General features: G+C 38.1%; 1 protein-coding gene, 3 long non-coding RNA genes and 1 pseudogene across 6 annotated transcripts; all 5 read left to right on the forward strand.

Annotated features, from left to right (window-relative positions):
* The first annotated feature begins 3,409 nt into the window (after positions 1-3,409).
* LOC148292491 (uncharacterized) lies at positions 3,410-6,405 on the forward strand. 2 transcript variants are annotated; one of them, XR_015826289.1, is made up of 4 exons: positions 3,410-3,758; positions 3,861-3,942; positions 5,226-5,292; positions 6,095-6,405. It is a non-coding gene; the product is annotated as an uncharacterized LOC148292491 (long non-coding RNA). The 2 variants fall into 2 exon arrangements; XR_015826288.1 differs by having other exon boundaries at positions 3,411-3,758; positions 3,861-3,936.
* Positions 6,406-8,119: 1,714 nt separating this feature from the next.
* Positions 8,120-8,782, forward strand: LOC148292492 (secreted RxLR effector protein 161 pseudogene; annotated as a pseudogene).
* A 3,009-nt stretch (positions 8,783-11,791) lies between these two features.
* LOC148292493 (uncharacterized) lies at positions 11,792-12,469 on the forward strand. The gene is made up of 3 exons (XR_015826290.1): positions 11,792-11,901; positions 12,079-12,261; positions 12,349-12,469. It is a non-coding gene; the product is annotated as an uncharacterized LOC148292493 (long non-coding RNA).
* Positions 12,470-14,337: 1,868 nt separating this feature from the next.
* On the forward strand, positions 14,338-15,398 carry LOC148292494 (uncharacterized). The gene is made up of 4 exons (XR_015826292.1): positions 14,338-14,488; positions 14,579-14,668; positions 14,814-14,933; positions 15,016-15,398. It is a non-coding gene; the product is annotated as an uncharacterized LOC148292494 (long non-coding RNA).
* Positions 15,399-16,945: 1,547 nt separating this feature from the next.
* Positions 16,946-26,444, forward strand: LOC110746215 (TMV resistance protein N-like). Of its 2 annotated transcripts, XR_015826286.1 has the most exons (7): positions 16,946-17,876; positions 19,168-20,275; positions 20,362-20,646; positions 20,769-22,356; positions 24,072-24,595; positions 24,974-25,047; positions 25,220-26,444. XR_015826286.1 is itself a non-coding variant. In XM_088245432.1 (4 exons), exons 1-4 carry the CDS (start codon positions 17,428-17,430, stop codon positions 22,215-22,217), a joined length of 3,291 nt encoding a protein of 1,096 aa, XP_088101558.1. In that variant the 5' UTR covers positions 16,946-17,427; the 3' UTR covers positions 22,218-22,400. The 2 variants fall into 2 exon arrangements, 1 of the variants encoding a protein (XP_088101558.1); XM_088245432.1 differs by lacking the exons at positions 24,072-24,595; positions 24,974-25,047; positions 25,220-26,444 and having other exon boundaries at positions 20,769-22,400.
* The last annotated feature ends 64 nt before the right edge of the window (positions 26,445-26,508 follow it).

Raw genomic sequence — 26,508 nt, forward strand, 5'->3', positions numbered from 1 at the left:
CATCTGACAGAGGAAGTCCTTATTGATGGATGGTTTCATACTGGTGAAAATTCTTACAATAGTTAGCCATACAGTTGAATGAAATAATTTACTTGCTTGATGGTCAGTCTTTTGGCTTGTCAAGATGTCACCACTGTGCATGTTAGAATGTTTTGTTGATGGTTAATTGTTGCATTCAAAGGTGGTATTTCTTGACTTTGAGTGGATTGTAGGCTGAGGGGGAGCAACAGTGGGATAATTGGGGTCGCACAACCTCTTGGAAGCCATGGAAATAGGCTTAGAGGCAGGGACGGACCCAGGATTCTTAGCTCGTAGGTGTTATGTTTTCCTAATTAGATCGGTGCACTAGATACTAAGTCACATCAAGTTTGATAAGGGTTTAAATTAAGTTGTACCTTGAGGCCCAAAACCTTGTGAAATAAGGAAAGGTTTTAGGGCCTATTAAGGAGTCCTATTTTTGTTTCCTTTTTGCGTGAACCGATTAAGTGGGCTTGGAAGATTAGTCAAGTCGGCCCTCGGTGATGAGTAGAGACGACTTGACCTAGACCTATATAAGCTTAAGGCCCTGCTCTCATCAGACACGTTCTCAAAACCTATTCTCATCATAAAGAGAGAGCTGAAACAGATTCTGAGAGAGAGCAGAAGTTCTTGAGCCGTCCCTGATAAATTGCTAGGATTGCTGCGCAACGGATAGGATGAGTTCAAAAGCTGTGTACTCAGGGAAAAGATGGCTCCAGGTATGTCTTCCATGTATTTATACGTATTACATGTTTGTGTGAAAGATCGAGATTATTTACTAAAGAAATCTAACAGTTGGTATCAGAGCTTTAGGTTGTTCACACATATCTGTAATCGTTGTTCAAGCATGCCTAATCTGTTTACATCTGTTTACATATTTGGTTATGCTATATTATTTTTGGTTATGTTTAATTTTTGAAAATTGATTGAACATGTTTTCTGAAATATTGAGAATATTAAAGAATCTGGAAAAAGCATGTTTTGATTCGGTTTTCATATTTTCAAAACTTTAAACACGTTTTTGACCTAGCAGATCACCTTAAAACCCTAAAAATGCCCATATGTCACAGGCCTTCTGTGAGTTGTGTTAATTATGTTATTCCCTATTCAGAAAGGTATTTTGCGTCAAAAACGGACACTAAGAACCCCTAAAGTACTGTTCACGGCAGAAATACTGTTCACATTAGAAATACTGTTCACGGCAGAAACACTATTCACTGCAATTTTAGGGTTTTTCCTTGTTAAACTATGTTTTGTTTGGTTATTTTTCTGAGCTAGATATATGTTTGCTTTTGTTCTGAGAATCAACAAACTTTTCATAACAAAACCAAACCTAAAAACTCAAACCCTAAAGAAAATAACCAAAAATTGCATCATACCTAAATTGCTTGATAAGTTTCTTTAACAAATAGAATCTGTCATGTAATTTATTTTTGATGGCACAAGATAACATGTAATTTGTGTAAGCTATAAGTAATCTCTTGCCACAAAGGTGTGATACTTAATTAAGGACGCTTGCATGTATTATTTGTTAGTTTTGTGAATGAAGTTAAACTGTTTCTCTTAACAAATTGAGAATCGGTTTCTAGGAAAGTAATATGTAATATGCTTTCGTTTGCAAATCCTTACAGTTATGAACACTCCCTCACTCCCTCGATCAATTTCTCGCGAAATTGAAACACTCACTAGTCAAACCTTCAAAAGATGGAAGTTTGATTTTAAGGATATTCTCGGAATGAATGAGATCAATTATGATTTCACTCATGTTTTGTTCGTTTATATATCTTGTAGAACAACTCCAAAAGTTTGGGAAAAAGGAGAAACATTTGGCTTTTGATAGGTGTCACTCGTGTCAACTTGTCACGAATGGTATTCTAGTAAAGAATTTAGTAGAGCTAATTAAGAAGCGGCACGAAGATGAGCTGGAGCGGAAAAGGGTTAAGGCGCAGTGAAATCGTCGACCATATGGAGGACCCATAAGGATATACACGGCTACAAAGGACAGTCTCAGAAGTCTTAGGATCGCCATGAAGCTTGGTGTATGCGCTTATGGGAGAGGAAGAAATATCAATAAGCTACTTCGATACAAGAATCTTCTAGTGCATTCAGTGAAACCTGCGCCCAACCTGAATCATATGTTGAGTTTTTTGATGCCACCACTAATAGGGAGATAGCGATACTTGACCCATTCCCTGCTAAGGAGAACAACACTTTCATGGCGGCGGCGGCACGTTGTGACAAGGAGGATTAGATAGCTGCATGTTGTTTTAATTGAATAGTTGATTAGGTGTAGTAGATTTATTTTAGAGTTGAATGATGCAGTTTATATACCCTAAATAAAGAGAAATTTATTTTCTATTTCAAGATTATTAAGACTTGGTTTTATTTTGGATTCAATTAAAAATGGTTTCATCTCAGAATTCAAGGACAATAAAGGAGGATTATATTGTCATAATTACAATAAAGATGGTGAAGTTTTAAATAGCTAAATCGAGTGAGAAAAGATTAGAAGTAAAGGAACATCCACTAGGTTATGGCATAGACATTTAGGGCACATTTCAAAAGAGAGAATGAAAATTCTGGTTAAGGAACAAATCTTGCCATCACTAACTTTTGGTGATGATGAAATTTGTATTGAATGTGTTAAAGGAAAGCTCACTAAGACTAAGAAGAAGGGTGCAACTCGTAGTAATGATCTCTTAGAAATCATCCACACAGTTTTTTGTGGACCGTTCCCTCATCAAACAATTGATGGAAATCATTATTTCATCACCTTTATAGATGATCATTCTCGTTTTGGTTATCTGTATCTCATAGCAGAAAAGTCTCAAGCTTTTGAGATGTTTAAGATTTTCCAAACTGAAGTAAAAGGCAGCTTGAGAAAAAGATAAAGATTGTGAGGTCGGACAGAGGGGGTGAATATTGTGGACGTTTTGATGAAGGAGGACGACTTGCTGCACTACAAGAAAAAACCTTTTCTGCGACCAAAGTTTTGGCGACCAACGTAACTTTGGTTGCCCAATAGAGTTATTAGCGAGGACATTTTGTAATTTTGTCGCCAAATATTTCGTGAGATTTAGGCATGGGTTAAGACTTCAACCAAGTAATTGGCGACAAAATATTTTCGAAGGGCGACCAAACTATTTTGACGCTGTTCAATGAATTTGCGACCAAATGCAATTTTGGTCGCCCCTTTTTCAATTTTTTTTACCCGCGAAATCTAAATTTAAATGCGACCAAAATATTTGGTCCCTAAGTTTACTTGGTTCGTCTGCAAATGAAAGTTGCCGCCCAAATATTTCGTCAGATTTAGCGACCAACAAATTGGTCGCTGATCATTGATCGGTAAGCATCTAAAGTATTAAAACTACATCGTTTTACTTGTTTGGCCTTTTGGTTGTTGTGGCTGATTTTTAGACTAAGTTCCCCAAACCCATCGATTCCCCCAATTCCTTTCTCTGGTACCCACTCTCTTCATCTCCCACACAACACAACCGACGCCTTCAAGTCAATCCATCGACGCTCGCAGCGCAATCCTTCGTCGTCGATGACCAATCACTCATATACCTACCCTCTCTTCCTCCTCTCTCCAGATTTCTCATGCCATGAGTTATTTCCCATTCTCTCTTCCCCTCCAAATTTCTCTTCTCCACTTACTGCTACATCAACACTCTCTGACTCACGCAAATACCAGAGATTCTCTACAATCTCTTCACCCACAGACCAACTCTGAATCAATGGTGTGTTCATTTAATTATTTTGTTTATTTAATCAATTTTCTGTAATTATTTGATTTTGATTCTATAAAAATACATCTGGTTTGTTTTTGTGATAATAACGAGGTCGTATACAGCCCCTCAATCACTGAGCTGGCGAAGTCCTCCTTCACCACTTCTTCATCTGCTGCTTCTATGTTAGGTATTGGTATGACAACTAGTTTCTCTGTTTTTAATTTTTTTAATTTTTTTAATTTTTTGAGTTGTGAGTTTTGTAACATGTTAATATTTATGAAATTTAATCAAGGGTCATTGAATTATCAAATAGCTCGAAACTGAAACAAGTTTTTTTTCTTTTTCTTTTCGTCCCTCTTGCTTCTGTCATCTCTCTTCATTTTAGTTTATGGTTCTTTGTATGTGGATAATATCAGTGACCAACTTAATAAATAGCACTTGCCTTTTATTTTTTATTTAATATTCTTAATTTGAAATGAGGAACCTGTACCTTTTACATAGGTGTCGATTTTTTCATGTTTTGTGTAAATTGTTGGGTTTATACATGTTGTTTTACCTCATTTTAAGATTTTTTGTGCTTCCCTTGTTTTAATACCTTTTACCTAAAAATAATTTCTTTCTACCTTTGGACTTGGGAGACACCACAACCCAGTTTTGGGCCATTTGGTTTTATCTTGGGGCTTTCTCTCGAATATTTGGTGCTTTTTGTGATTGGTTTTATTATGTTGTTGTTTTGGGTTAAATGAGCAAAAGAATAATGCTTTTGGCATTTGCTTGGATTATGATGATTAGTTAAACTTAGGAAGGCGGAGACATATACTATTTTGAGTTTGAAGTGTAATTTGATCTAAAGCTCTCTCAAATTAAGTGATTTGCTATGTTTATATTTTCTAAAATTAGTTTTCTTGGTTTAGACCGTGCATAAACATTCCCCTATAGATCCATTTCTTTTTGTTGGAGAGAGAGAGGAGATCTTATCTTATTTTTATTGTCTTTTTGAACAGAGAGAAATAAATTTGATTATACAAAGGGGGCACTTACAGCTGTTTAACAGGTTGTTGTTTTTTGTTTGTCAGTTTTAATCTTGTTTATGAGTAGTTCTCAAATTTTTAGGTTGGCAATATGTAGAAGGTTGAAGTTACTACTTACGTTATCTGGTAATGCATCCATGATTTTAAGACCAGAGGGCTACCTTTTGCAGCAGAATTCTGTAGTGAGTTTTCTTTTTCTTTTTCATTTTTTGATGTACTTCTTGCTTGTTTTATCCCCTGATTTTCTGTATGCTTAGACCTGCTAGTCAATGATGATAGCACAGGAGATGCATATTGTAGTACCATCAATGGAAGGAATATGAATTGCTATATCGGACTGCCACAAGGAATATGATTTAAGTCTACTTATTTATTATTAGGCACCAAAACTTTCACTGCTCTTTCTATCCTTATGGTTTTAACTTTCCTGTTTTTTACCTCCCAGACAGCCCTTTTCCTCCCAAAAATAATAAGGCTCAGATCACTGAAAGCAGGGCCAAAGATATGCAAGAGTAAGTTTTCTTTCTTCAGTTTAAGTTAAAGTGCATTAACTTATATGAGCTCAATTTTTATAAGGAAATTAGTCTGCTTTGAGTTTAAGTTTTTCTTTTCTTGATGGTATGTGTATGTAAGTTGGAGATTTTAAATTGGGCTTGTATGTACTTCTGCTCATCTGCATATATAGCAATAAAAGGATTGATGGTTCCAATGGAACAGATCAAAGATGTACCACATTAATACCAATTTGTCTTTTGTTCCAGTTTTGTTTTTTTTTGCAAGTAATGGTTGTATACCAATCTAAAATTAACTATAAAACATTAAGTGTGATTGTTTTACTTCACAGGTTTTCAATAGGTGATTTGAGCCCCTGCATACTCACTCAATAAATAGAGTTTTAGTGTGTATTCTTCTATATTGGTTTGGATGTTTATTGATTTGTATTTCTGGAATTTGACTTATTGTTTTTTGTTCTATTTTTTCAAGTTTTACTGCACGTTCTTGGATGATTACAAATGAGTATTCTCATTCTCACATGCCATCTTGATAATTCAATATATTGACTTTGAAGCCAACAGTCTTGGTGCAAAGTATAGTTGCTTGCTTTATGTTTTTATCAGTAAGCACAAATATAAGAATGGCCTTAATTGAAAATTAGTTTGGAAGCATTGACTGCTTGGTTTCATAATTGCAGAGCTGGGTTCTAGTTGTAAATCAGCATGACTGGAATTAGTTAGAATGAATTTATGTGGTTTGGTTTTGGTTATGTTTGTAGGTTGTGAATTTGACATGGCGTTTTGCTTGGTTTCATTTCAGAATATTGGCCTTGTTTTGGTTGGTTTGGCTTGAGCAGCTGCGAGAGTAAAAGGGATGATGTTTCATGTTGATTCAATAAGTAGATAGGTGTTTATTGTTTTCAAGTTGTTAATCCGCTCGGTATATATGGATGCATATGTTCCTCTTCCTTGTGAGGCAATGTTGCTGGTCGAAAGAGACTTGAAATGATTATGAAGTAGGTTTGTGTGTTTTTGGAAGAAAAAAGAGGTACATGTGTAATCTGTAAGTTTTATTTTTCTTTATAAGACATGACTTTGAACTTAGGTGCTATGATTATGGTGATTTGTTAATTATGGTATGTTACTATTTTGCCAAGAAGCCCTTTTCCTTTTCAAAAGAAAATTTCTGTGTAGTATGGTATGTTTTTATGGTGAATGTATGTTATGTACTTGTAAAAATGTTAGTTGGGTAAGTTATGCTATTTTTATTTGAGACATTTAGTAATTTTTTTAATTAAAACTATATGAATTTAAGAAGAAAAAAAAAAAAAAACATTCTCCGCGATGAAATAACTCGATATTGGCGACCAAGTAATTCAACTATTTTAGACAAAAACTTGGAACTAGGCAATCTTCCACGACCAAATTTTTATTTTGTCAAGGTCTGCTCATACCTTCTGCGACTAAAGTGGAGACCAAAACTCTAGGACACCAAAGGTTAATTGCGACCAAATTGTTTATTTGGTCGCGCATCCCTTGTAATTTCGCGCCAATGATTCAAGGGCTCAACGACGAAATTGGGAGACATTAGCGACAAGATTTATTGGTTGCTGATGAATATGAACGACCAAAGTTGTTTTTGGTCGCTGTTTCGAGTATCAACGACGTGCCTTCAGCGACGACTGGATTGCGACCAAAATTTGGTCGTCGATCGTCATGAGTGACCAAAAACGTACAATAGGCGACAAAATATTTTTTGTCGCTAAAAGGGTTTTTCCTTGTAGTGCTGGACCTTTTGCAAGGTATTTACAAAAAAAAAATGGAATAGTTGCTCAGTACACAACGCCAAGGATTCCGCAACAGAATGGCGTGGCTAAGAGAAGAAATCGAACTTTGAAGGACATGGTTCTTAGCGAGATTTCTAAATCTGATTTGCCTACATTTTTTAGAGAGGCGATCAAAACAACAAACTATAGAGTACCTAGTAACTCCGTATCTAAGACACTTTTTCGAAATTTGGACTACCAGAAAGCCTAGCCTAAGACATCTTCATGTATAGGGTTGCAAGGCTGAAGCTAGAATCTATAACCATCAAGAGAATGAGCTTGATCCTAAAACGATTAGCTGCCATTTTATAGGTTATCCCGCAAGGTCCAAGGGTTTTAGATTTTATTAACCAAATTATGGTGCCCGAATTGTTGAGACTGATTGTACAAGTTTTAAAATAGAGAATCAGAATGCAGACAAATGGAGGGAAGCGATGTTGAATGAACTTGAAAGCATGAAGAATAATCAAGTATGTGAATTAGTTGAACCTCATAAGAGCCAGAAATTGGTAGGCTCGAAATGGGTATTTAAGATAAAGAAGGATAAAGATGGAAGAATCGAAAGATTTAAGGCTAGATTGGTAGCCAAAGGATTTACCCAAAGGGAGGGAATTGACTACACTGAGACGTTTTCTCCAGTTTCCACAAAAGATTCTTTGCACATTATGACCTACTTTTGCATCAAAAGGATGTCAAAACTGGCTTCATGAATGGTGATCTCGAAGAAGAAATTATATGAGGCAACCTGAAAGGTTTGCAAAGGAGGGAAAAGAGCATATGTTTTGCAAACTTGGTAAGGCAATTTATGGACTAAAGCAAGCAAGCATGAGGTGGTATTTCAAAATTCACCAAACTGTTTCATCTTATGGTTTTGAAGAGAACATAGCTGACCAGTGCATTTATTTGAAGAAGTGTGGGAGCCGATTTATCTAGTGCTGTATGTCAACGACATACTCTTGGCTACAAATGACCACAATTTACTAAAGGACACCAAGGAGCTACTTTCAAATAATTTTGAGATGAAGGATTTGGGAGAAGCTGCTTTTGTGTTGGGCATTGAGATTCAGAGAGACCGAGCTCGAGGCCTTCTGGGACTATCACAGAAAACATACATTGAGAGGGTACTCAAGTGTTTTGACATGAGTATGTGTTCTGGACAGAAAGTTTCGTTAGCTAAAGGAGATTTAAAGAAAGAGCATTGCCCTAAGAATGAAGAAGAAGAAAATGAGATGAGGAACAAGCCATACGCTTCTCTAGTTGGAAGCATTATGTATGCACAAGTGTGTACAAGGCCAAACCTAGCCTTGTGCATTAGCAAGATGGGGAGATTTCAGTCAAATCCGGGAATGCAACATTGGATAGCTGGAAAGAAGGTTCTAAGGTACCTACAGAGAACAAAGGCTTATATGTTGATTTACAGACGCACAGAGAATTTAGAGCTTGTTGGTTATGCTGATGCAAATCTTGGAAAAGCAGAGGATGATTACATCTCTACTTCAGGTTTTCTTTTCAAGATGGCAGGAGCAGCTGTTGCTTGGAAGAGTGCTAAACAAGCTGGTGTTTCGAGTTCAACCATGTTTTCAGAATACATAGCTTGCTATGAAGCCACTTCTCATGCAGTATGGCTAAGGAATTTTATTAAAGACATTAAGGTGGTGGACTCGATCTCTAGACCAATATAGATATATAATGACAACACTGCGACTGTTTTTCATTGCATGAACAAAAGGATGTCGTCTGGACTTCAGCATATTGACAGGAAATATTTAATAGTGAGGGAGAAGGTGGCGGACAAACTAGTCAGGTTTGATCATATCAGAACTCAAGACATGATTGCAGATCCGTTCACAAAGTTTTTGCCTTCAGAAGCTTTTCTGAGACATGTTGAGAGTATGAGAATTTTTCCTAGCTTTGATGCTGCAATCTAGTGGGAGTCTTGTTCCCATTATGATATTTTACTAGTTTGTTTGTTGTTGTTCGTTTTGCTGTTTTCTGGATTGAGGGATTTGCATTTATGGTTGTTAATTTGGTTGACAGTTTTATTAAATTCTACCATTTTGACTATTTAGCTGTTTAAACTTATTATGCAATTTTGTTTATGCATGTGAGTTTAAGGTCTCTTTTGAGATACTGTTGTTTTAATTAACATTGCGGATTGACTCTTGCTAAGTCGTAAAGGGGTACTTGTACTGAAATTGCATAAAGATTCACATTAAAGATCAGTACATATTAAGGTTCACGTTGTAGGTGCTTCATGTGTTTTGAGATTGCATTATGTGATTATAGATGGGCTGTTTTTAATAAAGAGAACAGTGTTTGTCTATAGTTCGTTTTGTCTAATCACTCTTCACGGTAGCTTGAGGGGAAGGACTTAACTGTTTTAAACTCATGGCCAATAAAGATTATCAAACCTTTCGGAATACAGAAGCTTAGTATTCTAGTGCTTGATCTAGTGGGAGAATGTTATGTTTTCCTAATTAGATCGGTGCACTAGATACTAAGTCACATCAAGTTTGATAAGGGTTTAAATTAAGTTGTACCTTGAGGCCCAAAACCTTGTGAAATAAGGAAAGGTTTTAGGGCCTATTAAGGAGTCCTATTTTTGTTTCCTTTTTGCGTGAACCGATTAAGTGGGCTTGGAAGATTAGTCAAGTCGGCTCTCGGTGATGAGTAGAGACGACTTGACCTAGCCCTATATAAGCTTAAGGCCCTGCTCTCATCAGACACGTTCTCAAAACCTATTCTCATCATAAAGAGAGAGCTGAAACAGATTCTGAGAGAGAGCAGAAGTTCTTGAGCCGTCCTTGATAAATTGCTAGGATTGCTGCGCAACGGATAGGATGAGTTCAAAAGCTGTGTACTCAAGGAAGATGGCTCCAGGTATGTCTTCCATGTCTTTATACGTATTACATGTTTGTGTGAAAGATCGAGATTATTTACTAAAGAAATCTAACAGTAGGGTCATAGTGTAAAAGTTCAAATTTTCCCTACAACAATGGAGGAGTTGGGGCTTAAAGGCTTGGTGGGGGAGAGGGTTAAAGGTTTGTGGGAGGTGGAGATTGGGGATTTAGGTTTGAGGTTTAGGAAATGGGGGTTTTGGAGCTCTGAGGGTATGTCTGGTCGAAGAGGATCTGTTATACAATCTGTTTTTTTTTTTTTTCAAAGATTTGGACCAAAACGACGTCGTTTTGGCCAGGTTTTTTAAAAAAAAATTAGTTGCAGCTGGTCTAAAACGACGGCGTTTTGGCCAGCGCATTTTAAAAAAAAATTCGCTGGGCTTCTCCAAAACGACGCCGTTTTGGCGTCAGCGGTTTTAAAAAAAAAATTAGAAGCTGGGCCAAAACGACGCCGTTTTGGTCAGCTTCTTTTAAAAAAACAAAACAGATCCCCTGTTCAGCTTCTTCTTCCTCAGGTTCTGCAGCTTCCTCTTTCACCCATTCATGGGGTCACATACCATTTCAAAGGGACCTTCTACCTTGCGTTCATGGAGTCCATAGGGTCGTTTGACCCCATTGACCCCACTGTGGGTCCGTCCCTGCTTAGAGGTCCATTGGAGCTGCTGGTGCGACCTCTTGGAGCTGCACACCATATGGTCGACGAAATGTCTGAAAGAACGATGGGTAACAGGCTGAAGAAGAAGGCTGGCGCGCGCCAGTTTTTTTTCTTAAAACAACCTGACCAAAACGACGTCGTTTTGGGCCAGGTTTGAACAAATTGGAAAAGCCCAGCGTATCCTCTCCAGCCACTGCTTCTCCACAACACAACTTGACAGAATTTGTCCTCAAGCCAAAGTTCAAATGTATTTTACATATTCTTGGCCACACAGAAGACTTTGCTCCTAAGCCAAGAGTCGCCTACTGAGCCCGGAAAACGTAGTAGGTTGTGGTTTCATAAGGATGTTTACCATGTTTTAACAGAAAACACAGTAAGTAGAATATATAATTTAAAACATTTTATTTTTATTTCACAAAAAAATTGTCCTTTGCTAATAGTATTGCTTTTCATACTAGGGAACGGATAAGATCATAGGTATTATGGTGAAGTTGCCTGCTGGGCTTGAGTCAGATGAGGTATGTTTGAATGCTGAAAGCTTCTCAAAGATGAAAAATCTTCGACTTTTTATAAATCATAATGCGCGCTTGTCTGGAGAAGTTCATTATCTTCCCAATGAGTTGAGGCTCCTCAGCCACTGGTAGGTGACATTGGAGAATTGCGGCCTAATGGAGCAATGAAAATTGTTTACACCCAAAATAAACAGCTAATAAGAGCAAGACACGTGGAGAAAACTGGGCATGGTCAGAGGCGCCCTTGGCACTCTACCTACCGATCTCTCCATTAGGGCAACGCCCTCTCCTGGGACACGTGGCACGCTCCCAAGCGACGCCCACAGTTCCACATCGAAATTATCAACAAATGCACACCTCCCAAGACCTATAAAAGGAGGCCAACTATCCCAAAATAGAGGTAATCAGAACTTACGGCATACAAGCCTATTGATCTGTCAGTTGAACTTTCTATTCCCGAACTTACTTAAGCATCGGAGAGCCTTCGGCCGGTACCACACCGGTGCCCTAGGTCTTACCGTGCGTTTGCTCATATTGCAAATCGCGTAGACTACCGAGGCATCAAGGATACCGAAGGCATAAAATTACTAAGTTGACCCTCTAAGTCAAAGAACCACTTTTTGGCGTCAACAAAAATTATAGATAGGAAAAAGAATATATTTAAACTGTCTCAAGGTGAATATGTTGCTGTGGAAAACATTGAAAGCAAATACCTGCAATGCCCTCTTATCACATCGGTACGTTGCTTGTTACTACATCCAATAGAAGTAGAACTATTTCCATATATTTAGGACTCGCCTCTGTTTTCCTCCATTGACGAGTTTGTATTTTTGGTTTAATTTGTGAAAATTTCCTTTTGGTTGTTTTCCTGTTTTCTAAAGTTGTGGATATCTGAACTTTCCTCTGGTTTGCAGATTTGGGTTTATGGGAACAGCTTTGAGTCGTTTCTTGTTGCTGTGGTGGTCCCTGACAGAAAGGCATTGGAGGAGTGGGCAGCAGAGCATCATTTGACCGATGATTTTAAATCATTATGTCAAAACCTGAAGGCAAGAAAGTACATTTTGGATGAGCTCAATAGTGTTGGTCAGAAGCAGCAAGTATGTAGATAATTGTCTCAACTCACTGTTTCTAATTCGATGCTTTGTTAATGTCAACTCAATCTGACTTGGGTGACCTTCCTGCAGCTTCGAGGTTTTGAGCTGTTAAAAGCAGTTCACTTGGAACCAAATCCCTTTGACATGGAGAGGGATCTTATAACTCCAACATTCAAACTGATGAGACCACACCTACTTAAATATTACAAGGTAGGCCTCCTGCTCTCTCTTTCTAGTGTTTTCTTAAGTCTCCTCACTGTAACTCTGTGCCTTCCTTTTTCAAGCACCTGGTAAGTCTTCAGTTTGCCACTCACTAAATACCCTGCCTCCACCTGATCAATATCCCACGACCGATGACACCTAAAAGTATGTACTTTTTAAGGGTCAACCTACTTCGAGGTTTTGAGCTAGGGGTAGGCACGATACGGTATGGTACGGTATTAAGCTAGTACCGCTACCGATACTGGAAATTTAAATCGGTATGGTACGGTATGGGATTATCGTTTGTCAAAATTGGTACTGTACCATACCGTACCGTGTCGGTATCGGTACGGTATCGGTACCATTTCGGTACAAAAATGGCACAACTAAAAAATGAACCAATTCAATATTCAACATATTCATTTACCAAAATAAGTGATGCCTAAGTTACAAATTCAAAGATTCAACATATTCAATTATCAATATCCAAATCCTAATCAACATATTCAATATCCATTGAATATAACATATTCAATATCCATCAACATATTCAATATCCAAATCAACCAAATCCTAATCAACATATGCAATATCCATCAACATATTCAATAGAAAATTATATATCTGAATAGTATTCGGTACGGTACGGTATTGATCGGTACCAAATACTTGATACCGCTACCATACCATACTCTATTGGTACGGTACGGTACGGTACCGAATATTGATCGGTACCGAATGAAACGGTATGAAATCGGTATGGTACGGTTCGGTTAGGGTACGATTTCGGTATTTCGGTTTTAGATGCCCACCCCTATTTTGAGTTGTTAAAAGCAGTTCACTTGGACCCTAAACCTTTTAACAACCCAACCCAATCATAAATATTCATTTCATGATCATATAAATCCATAGTAAATTTCATGGTAATTTAATCAATGAGAATAATATTATTTTAAACCAACGATCGTTCACATGAGCATAAATTTCATAAAGATCCTTAAACAATTTAAATAAAAATCAACACTTGTTTTCACATAAATTCCATATTAAAAGAACTAAACACTCTTAAAGACAAACGTCCACTTAAATACTAATACTCAAAGCCGAGACCCTAGACTCGCTTTCAAAACCCATCCATCAAGTGTCTCATACTCAACCATTCCACCACTTCAATTATCAAACTAATAATCTAAAAATTCATACGATATTATAAAACCATCTCAAAAACCCGACATAGTCAACAAAACTCAAATAACAATTATGACTTGTATTATAAGGTTATCCTAATACTTTTCGAAAGATGAAACTACCGTGGAAGACTCAACCGGGCTCACGGGGCCCACGACCTCCATTTTATGATCCGAATGTTCCTATGGATTCCACAAGATTTAGAAAATACGTCCTGTAAGTTTCGTTCGGATCGGACGGTCGGATTGTTCGCAATCGCACAATCGGACGGTTATCATAAAACACAAACTTTAAGATATTGAATCGGAACATCCGGGGCTCCGATTCACGATCCGTCAAATCCTATACGATCCTAGAAATACGGGGAACAACATACGTTAAGCCATGTCTAGTTGCTATATGACGTTATTGTTATTACTTTTATCATTTGGTTATTTATCCATGTGGCATAATTAATCCATGTTATTATATGATTTTTATTTCATATGAAATCCTAGGGCAAATCTTTTTCTTTGGAGAATACAAAAAAGTTGTAAGTGAATCATAAGAAAATCATGTAATCACAATCTATTAAAATCATAAGTAAAATCTTGTAATTATCAAATCCTGCTGAAATCCATTACATTAAAATCATGTGATTGCAATCTATTAAAATCGCAATTGAATACACCTCCCTTAGGTTTTCTTTTTTCCTTCTTCGATTTCATTTCCTCTCTCTCTCTCAGTCTGAGCCGCCGAACCTCTCTGTCGCTCTACCTCTCTCTCAGCCATCCTCGTTCTCCTTCAGCCATCGCGCCGCCGAAGCTCTCTGTCAGCGGTCGCGCCGTCGTCATGCAAGCAGGTCCTATTCTGGCTCTCTCTCTTTTCTTTCCTTTTTTTTTTCTTTTCCCCCTTCGATTCTCTGTCTGACCATCTCTCTGTCCTCCAGCAGCAGTTCGTGCAGATCAGCAGGAAATTTTTGGAGCAGGTCGCAGCTTACAGCAGCAGCTCTCTCTCTCTCTCTCTCTCTCTCTCTCTCATTGTGAGCAATGAGTATATTTGGAATTTGATGTTTGCAACTGAAATTTGATGTTTTGCAACTGAATTTGATGTTCTGCTGAAATTCTGCAGATTTTTGACCGTGTATTGTTTGGTTACTACTGATTCCTTAATGCTTTGATTCACAGGTATTCAATCTGTTGGAATAAGGCTGGTTTGCATGAAGTCATTCTTGGAACCACTAGAAGAAAGCAAGGCACCGCTGCCAAAGGAGCACATTATCCGTCTACTGTGTCATCTTTATGCAAGTAGGGTGATAAGTATGCTCCAACTTTTATTTAGAAATGCATTTTATTACAATTTTGTCATATTGTTTTTATTGTTTGACAGAAAGCGGCTATTGCAGATTTTCTTGTCCCTAAGACATGAATGCCCCGCCAAAATCCCAGTCAATCAAGGTAGTCAATATTATGGATACTGATTTTGTAGACAACTTTTGGTCAAATTCTATTTATCCGTAAAGTTGTGATTTTGGTAGCTAATAAGGTAATTTTGGGATTTTGGTTTACAATGTGATGACTAGAGTTCATGACAGTAAATTATGCACCCGCAAAGTTGTGCAAGTGGTTTATATTTTGGAAGTATCTCTTTGTGCTTTGATTGACAAAAAGTACTTCAAACCATGTGTAGGGATTGTGGCTTATGTGTAAATGAAAGCTTTTTCGTTGCATTTTTTTTAGTACAATCAGTGTCTTGTGTAGTATCAGATATCTGTAGATTTAGCTTCTGTTTAGTATCTGCTGGTACAAAATTTATGGATTAGTTATGTAACTACTGGTTCTTACTAGTGGCAAGGTGTCAACTGGATATGACTTTTCATCTATTAGCTAATTTCACCTGGTTACCTTATGCATGAAATGGCGCAGGAATTCAATTTAACCTCAAAAATTCTAAAAAGAAGACCTCCCTTTAGTAATTGGCCTCTGACATTCCCACATTTTGAGGCATTCTCTGCCATGATATAGTGAGGCCAGTGGATGCTTAGAGTGAATACTCTGGTCTGTGCATATTATGATCTTCATTGTGAAATTAATATGGTAATCGAGGAATACTTTGCACTAATTATTCAGAGCTTTTCTATATCTATGTGGTTCGAGAAGGACGGTTCCGCCAGCTTCAAGAATGTAATATAAAGGGAAGGGTCTGTAATATAACAACATTTTGAGCAGGTCAGTAATATAATAACATTTTGGACAGGTCTGTAAAAAATTTATATAATAAAATTTTGGGCTTAGGCCCAAACTAGAAACCGCAAGAACCGAACTGGAATTGGACAGGTTCGGGTTGGTTTGGATTTACCTATGAATTTTTAGCAAAATTGGTGCAAACCGAACCGGTCTTCATTTTCGGTTCAGGCTACAATTGTTTTGAGAAAACCAGTCCAAACTGGACCGTGTCCACCCCTAAATTGTACAGTGAAAAGACTATGGAGAAAACCTTTTTACCATTGGTATGACAGCAATGTCGACCGGAAGCCACTGGAGAAAACCTTTTTACCACAATTTCCCAAAGATGTGACCACTTATAGTGGGCATTTGCTACCCACAAAGACTCTGGATTCGGATCTCCGTGAGTCTGTCCAAGTTAGTTTGTGTAAAAATAAAGATAATATGAAAAGTTCTGGTTTGAGAAACCATATATATATATATATATTGGTCCCAATGTCAGTTATTTGTGCTTGCAAATACACACAGAATTGCTATATTCATTCACTCTTTCAGTATGAATGTCAGATATCATATTTGACAAGAAATTATTTGCTTCCCAAACCATTTGTATGGAAGTTAAAGACGATAAAGAATTAATGGCTACTTTACTTCTGATCTCTCAGGTACCAATTGCTTGTATCTACATTGCTATAACCCCAAAATCAATGATTAACTGATTCTCAATAGATCTTGGTCTATGCAATGTAAAATAATCTTTTGTGGATTTCTTAGTTGTCTTTATCACCAACAAATCCACCCAAAAAGAAAAAGAAAAAGAAAAAGTTGCCAACAGGATCTCAGGTTTGAGCTCCCGCGATTCCTTGCTCGTGTGTGAGCAAAAACTCTGCTCCCTCTAGCTTAGATTATTGACTCTATTCAAAATAGAAAAACAAAAAGTTTAAAGTAGAATTAAAAGACAATATTGAAACACACCACCGACTACGCGTATGAGCTTTTGTCGTTTTGGACTTCTCCACTACCGTAATTGGACTGGAAAAGACGTTTGAAGTTTCAACGGAAGCACACTGGCCTTTCTGCTTTTCCTTTCCTTTCATCGTCTTCCCTTCACCTTCATAGATGATGGTCTTAAGAGAGGCTGATTTTTCAACTCCACAAAAACAGCCCACGCCAAAGAAACCCAAGGCGCCGAAAGCACAAGCAACTCTCCTATTTTCCTTCTCCTTTTCAGCCATCAATTTTTGACTATGCATGCGTATCCCATACATGCATCCGTGTGCTTTGTGAGGGAAAAATAACAGCGGCACATCTCGACTTCACACTAAGGAGGGATTTCCAACACACTAGCCCTTCCTCTTTCTTTGTTTCCTTTCCTTTCCTCGTCTTCCCTTCACCTTCATTGAGTTCGCAGTGTTCTCACAAAGGAGGTTGAAGCTCGCAGCTAACTTCCTCGCAGCTTCCCTCGCTCATAAGATGCTTTCTTATTAAAAGAAAAGAAACCCAGAGGCCATGCCCTTCCCAGCTCTTTGATCAGCCTGTTTACTTCTCCGGCACGCAATCAAACGACGGTCATTCAATGACATACGACGTCTTCCTGAGTTTCAGAGGCGAGGACACGCGATTCAACTTTACTGATCATCTGCACAGTAATTTGACTCGGAAGGGAATTAGAACCTTCATAGATGATGGTCTTAAGAGAGGGGAAGACATATCACCTGCCCTTCTCAGAGCGATCGAAGAGTCGAAGATTTCCATCATCGTGTTCTCCGAAAACTATGCATCTTCGAAGTGGTGCTTGGATGAACTCGTCAAGATCCTTGAGAGTAAAGAAACAAGGGAGCAAATAGTTTGGCCTGTTTTTTACAAGGTGGATCCGTCGGATGTACGGCATCAAAGGGGCAGTTTCGGTAAGGCACTTGCTAACTATGAATGCGAGTTCAAAGATGACATGGAGAAGGTGCAAAGATGGAGGAGAAGTCTTACGAAAGCAGCCAATCTGTCCGGATGGTGTTTGTGCAAAGATGGGTATATATTTACTTTCAACCACGCACCTTAGCTGCTTACTAAACTTGTTTATTTCTGATCTTTTAATAGAAATTGAAACTGTTAGAATAGGATCAGGACCGATATACAAAGGCATTGTTTTTAATGTCAAATGCTTTTGAACATCCAAGGTTTAAAGATGTGGCTTTTGTGTGTCCTTTGAACCTGATCCTTATACATACAAACTGTCTAGTTTTTCGATCCCCAAATTAAGAATTATCCCTGCAAAAAATTAGCAAAATCTGAAATCGTACCATTTGATTATCACCATGAACATCTTGTAGAGGAAAAGTTGTATTAATCTATTTGTTGCCGCATTTCTAGATGACTAAATATTTCGGATTTTGGTAATTTTTTATAAGTCCTTGAATAATGTCCTTAAATATAAATGGTTCATGTTATCCGAACTTGTGATCCATTTTTGTAAATAGTCAAAAGGGGATTCCTTTTAGAAGGGAGTTGTACACATACACACACACACACATATATATATAGGCTTTTTATCACAAATGGTCCTTCAGGTTTACGAAATTATCACCTTTCATACCTAACGTTTTTTTGTGACACTAATGGTCCTTTGGTTACCCTCCACACATCAAAATGGTCTCTACCGTTAGCTTCCATCAAATTTTTTGTTAAATTGCTGATGTGGCACATGTGTAGAGCCCACACATCCAATGGTATAGAGCCACGTAGTTTTAAATATAATATAATATATTTTTAATATTTTTAAAACTTAAAATTCATAAATAAAAAAATTAAAAGCAATTTAAATCTTTTTATACATTTTTAAATATATTTCATGCTTTGTTTTGAGAGAGAGAGAGAGAGAGAGAGAGAGAGAAGTGGGTATGCGAGGGGGGGAGGGAGAGAGGAGTGGGCTTGCGAGGGGAAATGGAAAGAGAACATGAGGAGAGGGAAGGAGAGGGAGAGAGAAATATATTTAAAAATATATTAAAAAAGATTTAACTTGCTTTTAATTTATTTTTTTTTATGGATTTTAAGTTTTAAAAATATGTTATATTATATTTAAATCCACGTGGCAATATACCATTGGATGTGTGGGCTTCACACATATGCCACGTCATCAATTTAATAGAAAAAATTTGACGGAAGCTAACAGCATGGACCATTAGTGTAAAAACAAACATTATTGACAAAATTTGATAATTTCGCAAACCTCAGGGACTATTTGTGATAAAAAAAACCTATATATATAATATTACAAAATGTTATTCATCGTTAATCTTTCGCATATTGTATAACCTTGCAGGCATGAATCAAAATTTATTGACAACATCGTTGAAACGATTTCATTACAAGTATTAAACGATGCGTATTTGGATGTAGCAAAGTACCCAGTTGGAATAGAGTCTCGTGTGCGCGAGATACATAAGCTTTTGGGCGTTGGAGGAAACGATGTTCGCATGGTAGGGATATGGGGCACTGGTGGAATAGGTAAGACAACAATTGCTAAAGCTGTTTATAATTCCATCGCCCGTATGTTTGGAGGGAGCTGTTTTCTAAAAGATGTTAGAGAAAGATCAATGCCGTGTGGAGGCTTAGTCGAACTACAAAGTATTCTTCTTTCTGAGATTCTAGGGGTGAAAGAAGTAAAGTTGACCAATGTTGACAAAGGAGTCAATGTGATAAAGAAAATGTTGAATGGTAAGAAGCTTCTCTTAATTCTTGACGATGTGAATCATTTGGACCAATTAAACAAATTAGTTGGAGGGTCTGATTGGTTTGGTTCAGGCAGCAGAATTGTTCTAACGACAAGAGATAAGCATTTGCTAATTGCTCATCAAGTCAATCTAATATATGAGGTTGAGAAGTTAGATCATAATGAGTCCTTAAAGCTCTTCACCAGTTGGAATTCATTTTCAAGAAATGGACACTTAGAAGATGATTATGTGAAACTTGCAAACGATGTAGTAGACTATGCTGACGGTCTTCCATTAGCTCTGATGGTTTTGGGTTCACAACTATGTGGTAGAAGTATTGATCAGTGGAAATATGCATTAGATGGTTACAGAAGAGTTCCTAACCGAGAGATTCAAGAAATTCTCAAAATAAGTTATAGTGCACTAGAAGATGCGGTGAAGGAAGTTTTCCTTGATATTGCATTTTTCTATAAAGGTCTAGGCGAGGATTATGTGATACAAATGCTAGAAGGTTGTGACCTCAACCCTAAGTATGATCTTGAAGTACTTGTGGAAAAGGCTCTTATAAATATTACGGAAGATGGCTGCATTTGGATGCATGACTTGATACAAGAAATGGGCAAAGAAGTAGTTCGCCAAGAGTCACCAACTGAGCCCGGAAAACGTAGTAGGTTGTGGTTTCACGAGGATGTTTACCATGTTTTAACAGAAAACACAGTAAGTAGAATATATAATTTAAAACATTTTATTTTTATTTCACAAAAAGATTGTCCTTTGCTAATAGTATTGCTTTTTCATACTAGGGAACGGATAAGATCAAAGGTATTATGGTGAAGTTGCCTGCTGGGCTTGAGTCAGAAGAGGTATGTTTGAATGCTGAAAGCTTCTCAAAGATGAAAAATCTTCGACTTTTTATAAATCATAATGCGCGCTTGTCTGGAAAAGTTGATAATCTTCCCAATGAGTTGAGGCTCCTTAGCTGGCCTGAATATCCGTCACAATCTTTGCCAGCCAATTTTAATCCAAAGAAACTTGTTGGTCTTACTTTGCCTCGCAGCCGCATTTTACGACTGGATTTGCAATTCAAGGTATTTGAAATGACTGGTATTTTCAAGAGTTCATTTTTTTCTCTCTCTTCTTAGCATGTTGTAAGTTTCTTTAAAGCTTCTGATGCGATCTTCTCTCTTTTTCTCCCTGTTTTGTGGGACAGAGTTTGAAATTTATAAATGTGGAGCACAGCGAATTCCTACGAAAAACCCCTGACTTCTCTAGAGTCCCAAACTTGGAGGAGTTGTATCTAAACTATTGTACAAGTTTAGTTGAGCTTCATCCTTCTGCTGGATTCCTTCATAAGCTTGTTAAGTTGAGTCTTACGGGATGCCGTAGTCTTACTCTGTTTCCAAGAATTGTGAACTTGAAATCTCTGCTGGAGTTGAATCTTGAAGGTTGCATAAGTCTTGAGAATTTTCCTGAAATTAAGGGGAAGATGGAATCTTTGAAATACCTGGATCTATCAAAGACTTCCATCAAAGAATTGCCTTCATCGTCAATTCGACATTTCACTCGTCTCGAGTATTTAATTTTAGCCGGATGTGAAAACCTTACAAATCTGCCATGCAGCATTTATGAGTTGAAGCACCTACTGAGAATTTCTGTCCATAAATGCTCAAAATTGGTTTCATTTCCTAAAATGGCGAAGTCTGAAGATTCAAGGAGTGCAGAATCACTTGTGACTGTTCATGGAGGCAATTTAGCGTTTCCCAAGCTATCTAGATTCTCTGTGGGGGGATCCAATCTTTCAGACATTACCGATTTCCTTCCGACTTTTGATTGCATGACCACATTAACTAAACTTGATCTATCAGGAAGCAATTTCGTTAGTCTTCCCGTATGCATTAATAACTTTGTCAACTTGGATGAACTTCGGTTGGATAGTTGCAAGAGACTTAGAGAAATTCCAGATCTTCCACAAGCATTGAAATTTTTAAATGTGAGTGATTGCTTATCATTGGAAAGAGTTTCAAAATTGTCCAACATTTTGGAAGGTGAAGAGTCTCAAATGTTCAGTGGAATGAGGTTGGCTAATTGTTGGAGACTGCGTAACAATCTGGTTCGAATTGCAAAGAAGAAAAATATGTTCATAAATCAAGTCAATCTCTTCTCTCTCTTTCTCTCGTCTCAGCGATCTGGTTTTGAGGTTGAATTTCCAGGAAGTGGAATTCCAAAGTGGTTCAGTTATCGTAAGGATTTGAAGGATCTTCAGGAATGTCAATTCTCTATTAAAATCCCTCAAAATTGGGAGAACAAAGGAATTTCTATGTGTGCTCTTTTAAAAAAGACCAAAAATAGTATAGTTCTTAAAGCTATACTCAGCATCAGGGAGTTTGCTATTGATATTTACCTCCAAGAAGTATGCCGTTATAAAATTCGTTCAGCAAGTAGAGGCTCGAGTGTAAGCATTTCTACGTGGCTGTTATATATCCCTTTCCATGAATTGATTGCTGTAAAGGAAAACTTGTGGGAGCGTGAACGCATGAAAGGAAATGTGAAAAGAACATGGGTGATGCCGCCTTATTTGCCTACAATCCGAGTTCATTTTGTGCCTATTAGCAAAGCTGTGAAAAGCTGCGGAGTCCACCTTGTAATGCCACCAGGATGAAGACCTCAGTATAGAGGCATGGGTATGTCCAGGAAGATACCAATCGATCAACCCTCCAAAGGGAAAGGACAGTAGCATTCAAATGTGATTGGGATGATAAGGATTTGCATCCTTCTTACAAGCTGACATTCTCAAGCCCGTGGGTAGAATTCAGTGATCTATATTTGTGATTGTTTGTGTTAATTCAACATGATTGGTTTCTTAGACTTCAATTGAGTTTTGAATGGTGGATGTTGGAATGGTGCAGTCTTGCTCTATGCAAGATGAGATAAGAGGAGAGGAGACTGGTTTGCACCCTATTGTTTCAGAGTAGATGATGTCCACTATGATATACCGTATAAAGTTGTACTTCCAGAGCACTACTGTTTACAGCTTAGCAGTTGTGCCATGGAACTCCGAGTTTGTGATCCCGTAGTGTTCTGGTGCTGCTATTCCTGGTGGCTCACATGGTCTTGCTTTTCTTTTCGGGCAGCTGCTCTAATGGTTTCCTGGCTGTCTTTACTTCTTTCTGCTTGGTTTTGTAAATGATTTGTTACTGGTGTGGTGATTCTACTGTCCTTCCTTCAGTTTGGGGTTGCTAGTATTGCAGTCAGAGCCGGTCCATTGATTTTGGAGGCCCTGTGCAAATATGGATGTCGAGGCCCTACGTATACAAGTAGAAAAAAAAAATCCATATAGAAACAAAATTTCCTGACACGGGAAGAACACCTTCAGAAGGAGCTTCCCAGAAATATTTCTTTAGTCCCTCTTCCAAATCACAGAGCTGATAAATTGATTTTCCAATTTCAATGGTTGGTGAATTCTCATGTGAATGAGGGAGGGAGAAAAGAACATTGATTTTGGGGAAAGGGCTAAAGCTTGGGTAGGGCTTTATTTTGATGGAGGATGTAGAAAAACTAAAAACCAACACCAGCAAACTCACAGACAAACAAACCAACCACCACAGCAAGCACGCAGATGAAACCCAAAGAAATTCAAGCAAGAAAACACTCACTCACACAGACACGAAAGAGAATAGAAGGAAGAAGACTAAAGCTAAAACTCATAAGCTTCGTACTATGAATTCAAACAACAACAACAGCACAAAATACGAATAGAGGCAACCCCTCTTTCAGAGAGAGAGACCTTTCAGCAGAAACAATAAAAACATTCTAGAGACAAGAGAGCACACTGCCGACAGCATGCCTAATACAAAATTAGCCACAGTAGCATCACTCCTTGAGCCAATAAACAAAACATATCCTACATAAAGCATGGGCATGCTTTTACAAAGTGAATAGAATATTAAATGTGGCTTTGAATTCGGTGGACTTGGTTTAAGTTAACTCTCAACACAGGAGAGTTTAATATGAGAGAGAGAGAGAGAGAGAGAGAGAGAGAGAGAGAGAGAGAGAGAGAGAGAGAGGAGAGATGCACACAACACGGCAGAATCAAGAAGGAACAAATATCTGACAGTTAGGAAATAATAATAATATTTTTGGAATAAAAAATACATAATATATTGCTGGGCTTCTAAAAACATTTGGGGGCCCCTAAATTTTGGGGACCCTGTGCAGTCGCACAGCCCGCACTCTGCACAGCCCGCACATGCTATGGGCCGACTCTGATTGCAGTCCCTATGGGTTGGTCTCCCCTTGGTGTGCCACCGTTTTTGGCTAGTTGCTCTTCACAGTTCCTGTCTTTTGACCTGCTTTTATGGTTAGTGCTGCCTTGCTGTATTATTAAAGAGTGTTGCTGGCTGTAGACTTTGTTCTTCCTGCGGCTGCGTTTTATAGCAGAACAGATTGCTGTTTGGCTCAGCCTTATTTTCTCCTTGGTGTTGCTGCATTAGTTCTCCTATTTGTTGTTGGTTAGGGCTTTGCATGTTGCCTCATGTTGGGGAGAGAAAGACGGAAATTAATGAAGCTGTTGTTCCAGAAGAAATTGAAAGCCTGTCCTTCATTCGATGTAGATACTAGTGGACTTAAAGAAAGGGGGTGCAGTCATCAACCCCAACAATGCTGTCCAAGTTCAGGAGTTGTTTTCGCACGTTTAAGAGGGGCTTTCACAAATGCAACTACTGCTAATGAGAGCTCCGGTCTTGGCCCCCTACCACACAGGCGAGACAATCCCTAGCGATTATTCCTGCCCCCGCATCACAAGCACCATCCAAGTCGATATTTTTCACTGATTCCTCTTGTAGGAGCAAAGTGCATTTATTTATGGGTTTCCTCAAGTCTTCTTCCGGCTTTGATTTAACCACTGATTCTTGTACTTCCAAAAAACTTTGTGGCTCCAGTTGAGGCTTGTGTTATGACAGGCATTGGATTCACTTGCAGACCTCAGAATACACTTTCAGAATGGCCTTCCAGATAGCCCAACACACACAGGAGATAATGGTCAGCTCTTTCTTCTCTGTTTGCCCCTGAATTTCCTGTGATGATATATAACTGTCAAGGCCATTGGTTAAACCTGGTCACCTCACCTGTGATTTAAGTAGTCCTGAATATAGCCTAGAAAACTATTTTAGCTATTTTAGCTAATTTTGAATATTTTATCGTTGCTCCAACAAGCTACCAAAGTACAGTTCTGTTTCATTTTTGGTACACTATTGTAGGGCGAGCTCAAGAATTTTTCCTAATAACCATTTTGCATAAGTTAATTTATCCATCAATTTAAAAAAGTTTATTCACATTACGTACTTGATCACTTCTTATGGACTCATTTGAGGATAATTCTAATCTCGTTCATGAAAGATAATGATGTTTTTAATGCAGATGACATTGGTCAGCCAGATAGGCAATGAAATCATGCAGAGGAAGAAGAATGAATCAAATTTAACTGTCTCAAGGTGAATATGTCGTGGATAGCATTGAATACAAACCCCTGCCCTCTCATCTCATCTCTATCTATTTGCCTCAGTACATGAGATTCTGTTTGTTGGGGTCTTAGCACTAATTTCCACTTGCTTTATTCGAATCTTCTGAAGTTTTGAATATGTTGATTTCCCAATTGGTTCACAGGTTTGGTATTTTGGAAACAACTTTGAGTCTTTTCTTATTGCTGCGGTGGTGCTTGACAGAGGCATTGGGGGACTTGGGACCAGAGCATGCTTCGACCTGTTATTATGTCTAAACCAAAAGCCAAGAAAAAAACATTTTTGATGAGCACAAAAGTAATGGTCAGAAACACCATACTCAATGCCCTTTTGCTAATTGCATGCTTGCTGATGGCTGATGTTTACTCGTCAGAATTCAGAAACACCATGGCTGAGCTTCGAATTTTCTAGATGTATAGGGTCTTCATTTGGAACCAAACAGTCCAAATCCCTTTGAGACGTTAAATTTCGAAACACATCAATAGCCGTGTCATCATCCTTGATAGTGCTCCCAGCTGGGGTGTTGCAACTTTGTGACTCGCATATGATTGGTTGGATGAACCTGTCTAATTGTCAGAGACTCCGTGACAATCTGGTCGGTGTGGCAAAGATGAAAAAGATTGTATTGTGTGTCTGATTGTTCTGTCCTCTGTTTCTCTCCCAACAATCTGTGTTTGAGGTTGTGTTTCCAGGAAATGAGGTTCCAAAGTGGTTCAGCTATTGTAGGGATTTGAAGGAGCGTAGTGAATGTGAAGTTTCTGTTGAAATCCCTCCCAATTTCAAATGGTCAAAAACAGGGTTGGCTCTCTGTGCTGCTGTTGAAATTAAGCAAAACAGTTCTGGCAATTGTTGCTTGATAGCCAGAGTTTACATGGATGAAGAATGTTCCCATGAACATGCGGTTGAAATTAAGCAAAACAGTTCTGGCAATTGTTGCTTGATAGCCAGAGTTTACATGGATGAAGAATGTTCCCATGAACATGCGGTTGAAATTAAGCAAAACAGTTCTGGCAATTGTTGCTTGATAGCCAGAGTTTACATGGATGAAGAATGTTCCCATGAACATGCGGTTTATTTCGAAAGAGAAGAGTCAGCTCACCTGTGGCTGTATTATATCCCATTCCATACAATGATAGCCAAGACAAGAAGTGGCTTGCCACCTTATAAGTGCAAAGTTAGTTTTGACCTTACCATCAAAGGTTCAGTCTTTTTTGAAAGCTGCGGAGTCCACCTAGTGATCAAGGATGATTTGCCAGTGCCCAAAACAAAGTTTTTCCCTAATCATTGCCTTCAAATGTAATGCTGGGTAAAGTCGCATTTGATTCTCTCCTTGTTTTTTGTCTTCCTTCTAATTAAGTTGTATTTCTTTCTTTTGTTGTTGAAGAAATGAGTCGATGTTTATTACATAAGATAATAAGAAAGGTCCTTCAAGAA

Source organism: Prunus avium, chromosome 8 (genome assembly GCF_965620075.1).
Source record: "Prunus avium chromosome 8, drPruAviu1.hap1.1, whole genome shotgun sequence".
In the NCBI taxonomy this organism is placed as follows: domain Eukaryota; kingdom Viridiplantae; phylum Streptophyta; class Magnoliopsida; order Rosales; family Rosaceae; genus Prunus; species Prunus avium.

Excerpts from the sequence above, each read along its gene's own strand:
- LOC110746215 (XM_088245432.1), top strand. The coding sequence starts at position 17,428 with ATGACATACGACGTCTTCCTGAGTTTCAGAGGCGAGGACACGCGATTC. Across the intron at positions 17,877-19,167 it reads TGGTGTTTGTGCAAAGATGG|GCATGAATCAAAATTTATTG; the intron begins GTATATATTTAC and ends ATAACCTTGCAG. Across the intron at positions 20,647-20,768 it reads GACTGGATTTGCAATTCAAG|AGTTTGAAATTTATAAATGT; the intron begins GTATTTGAAATG and ends TTTGTGGGACAG.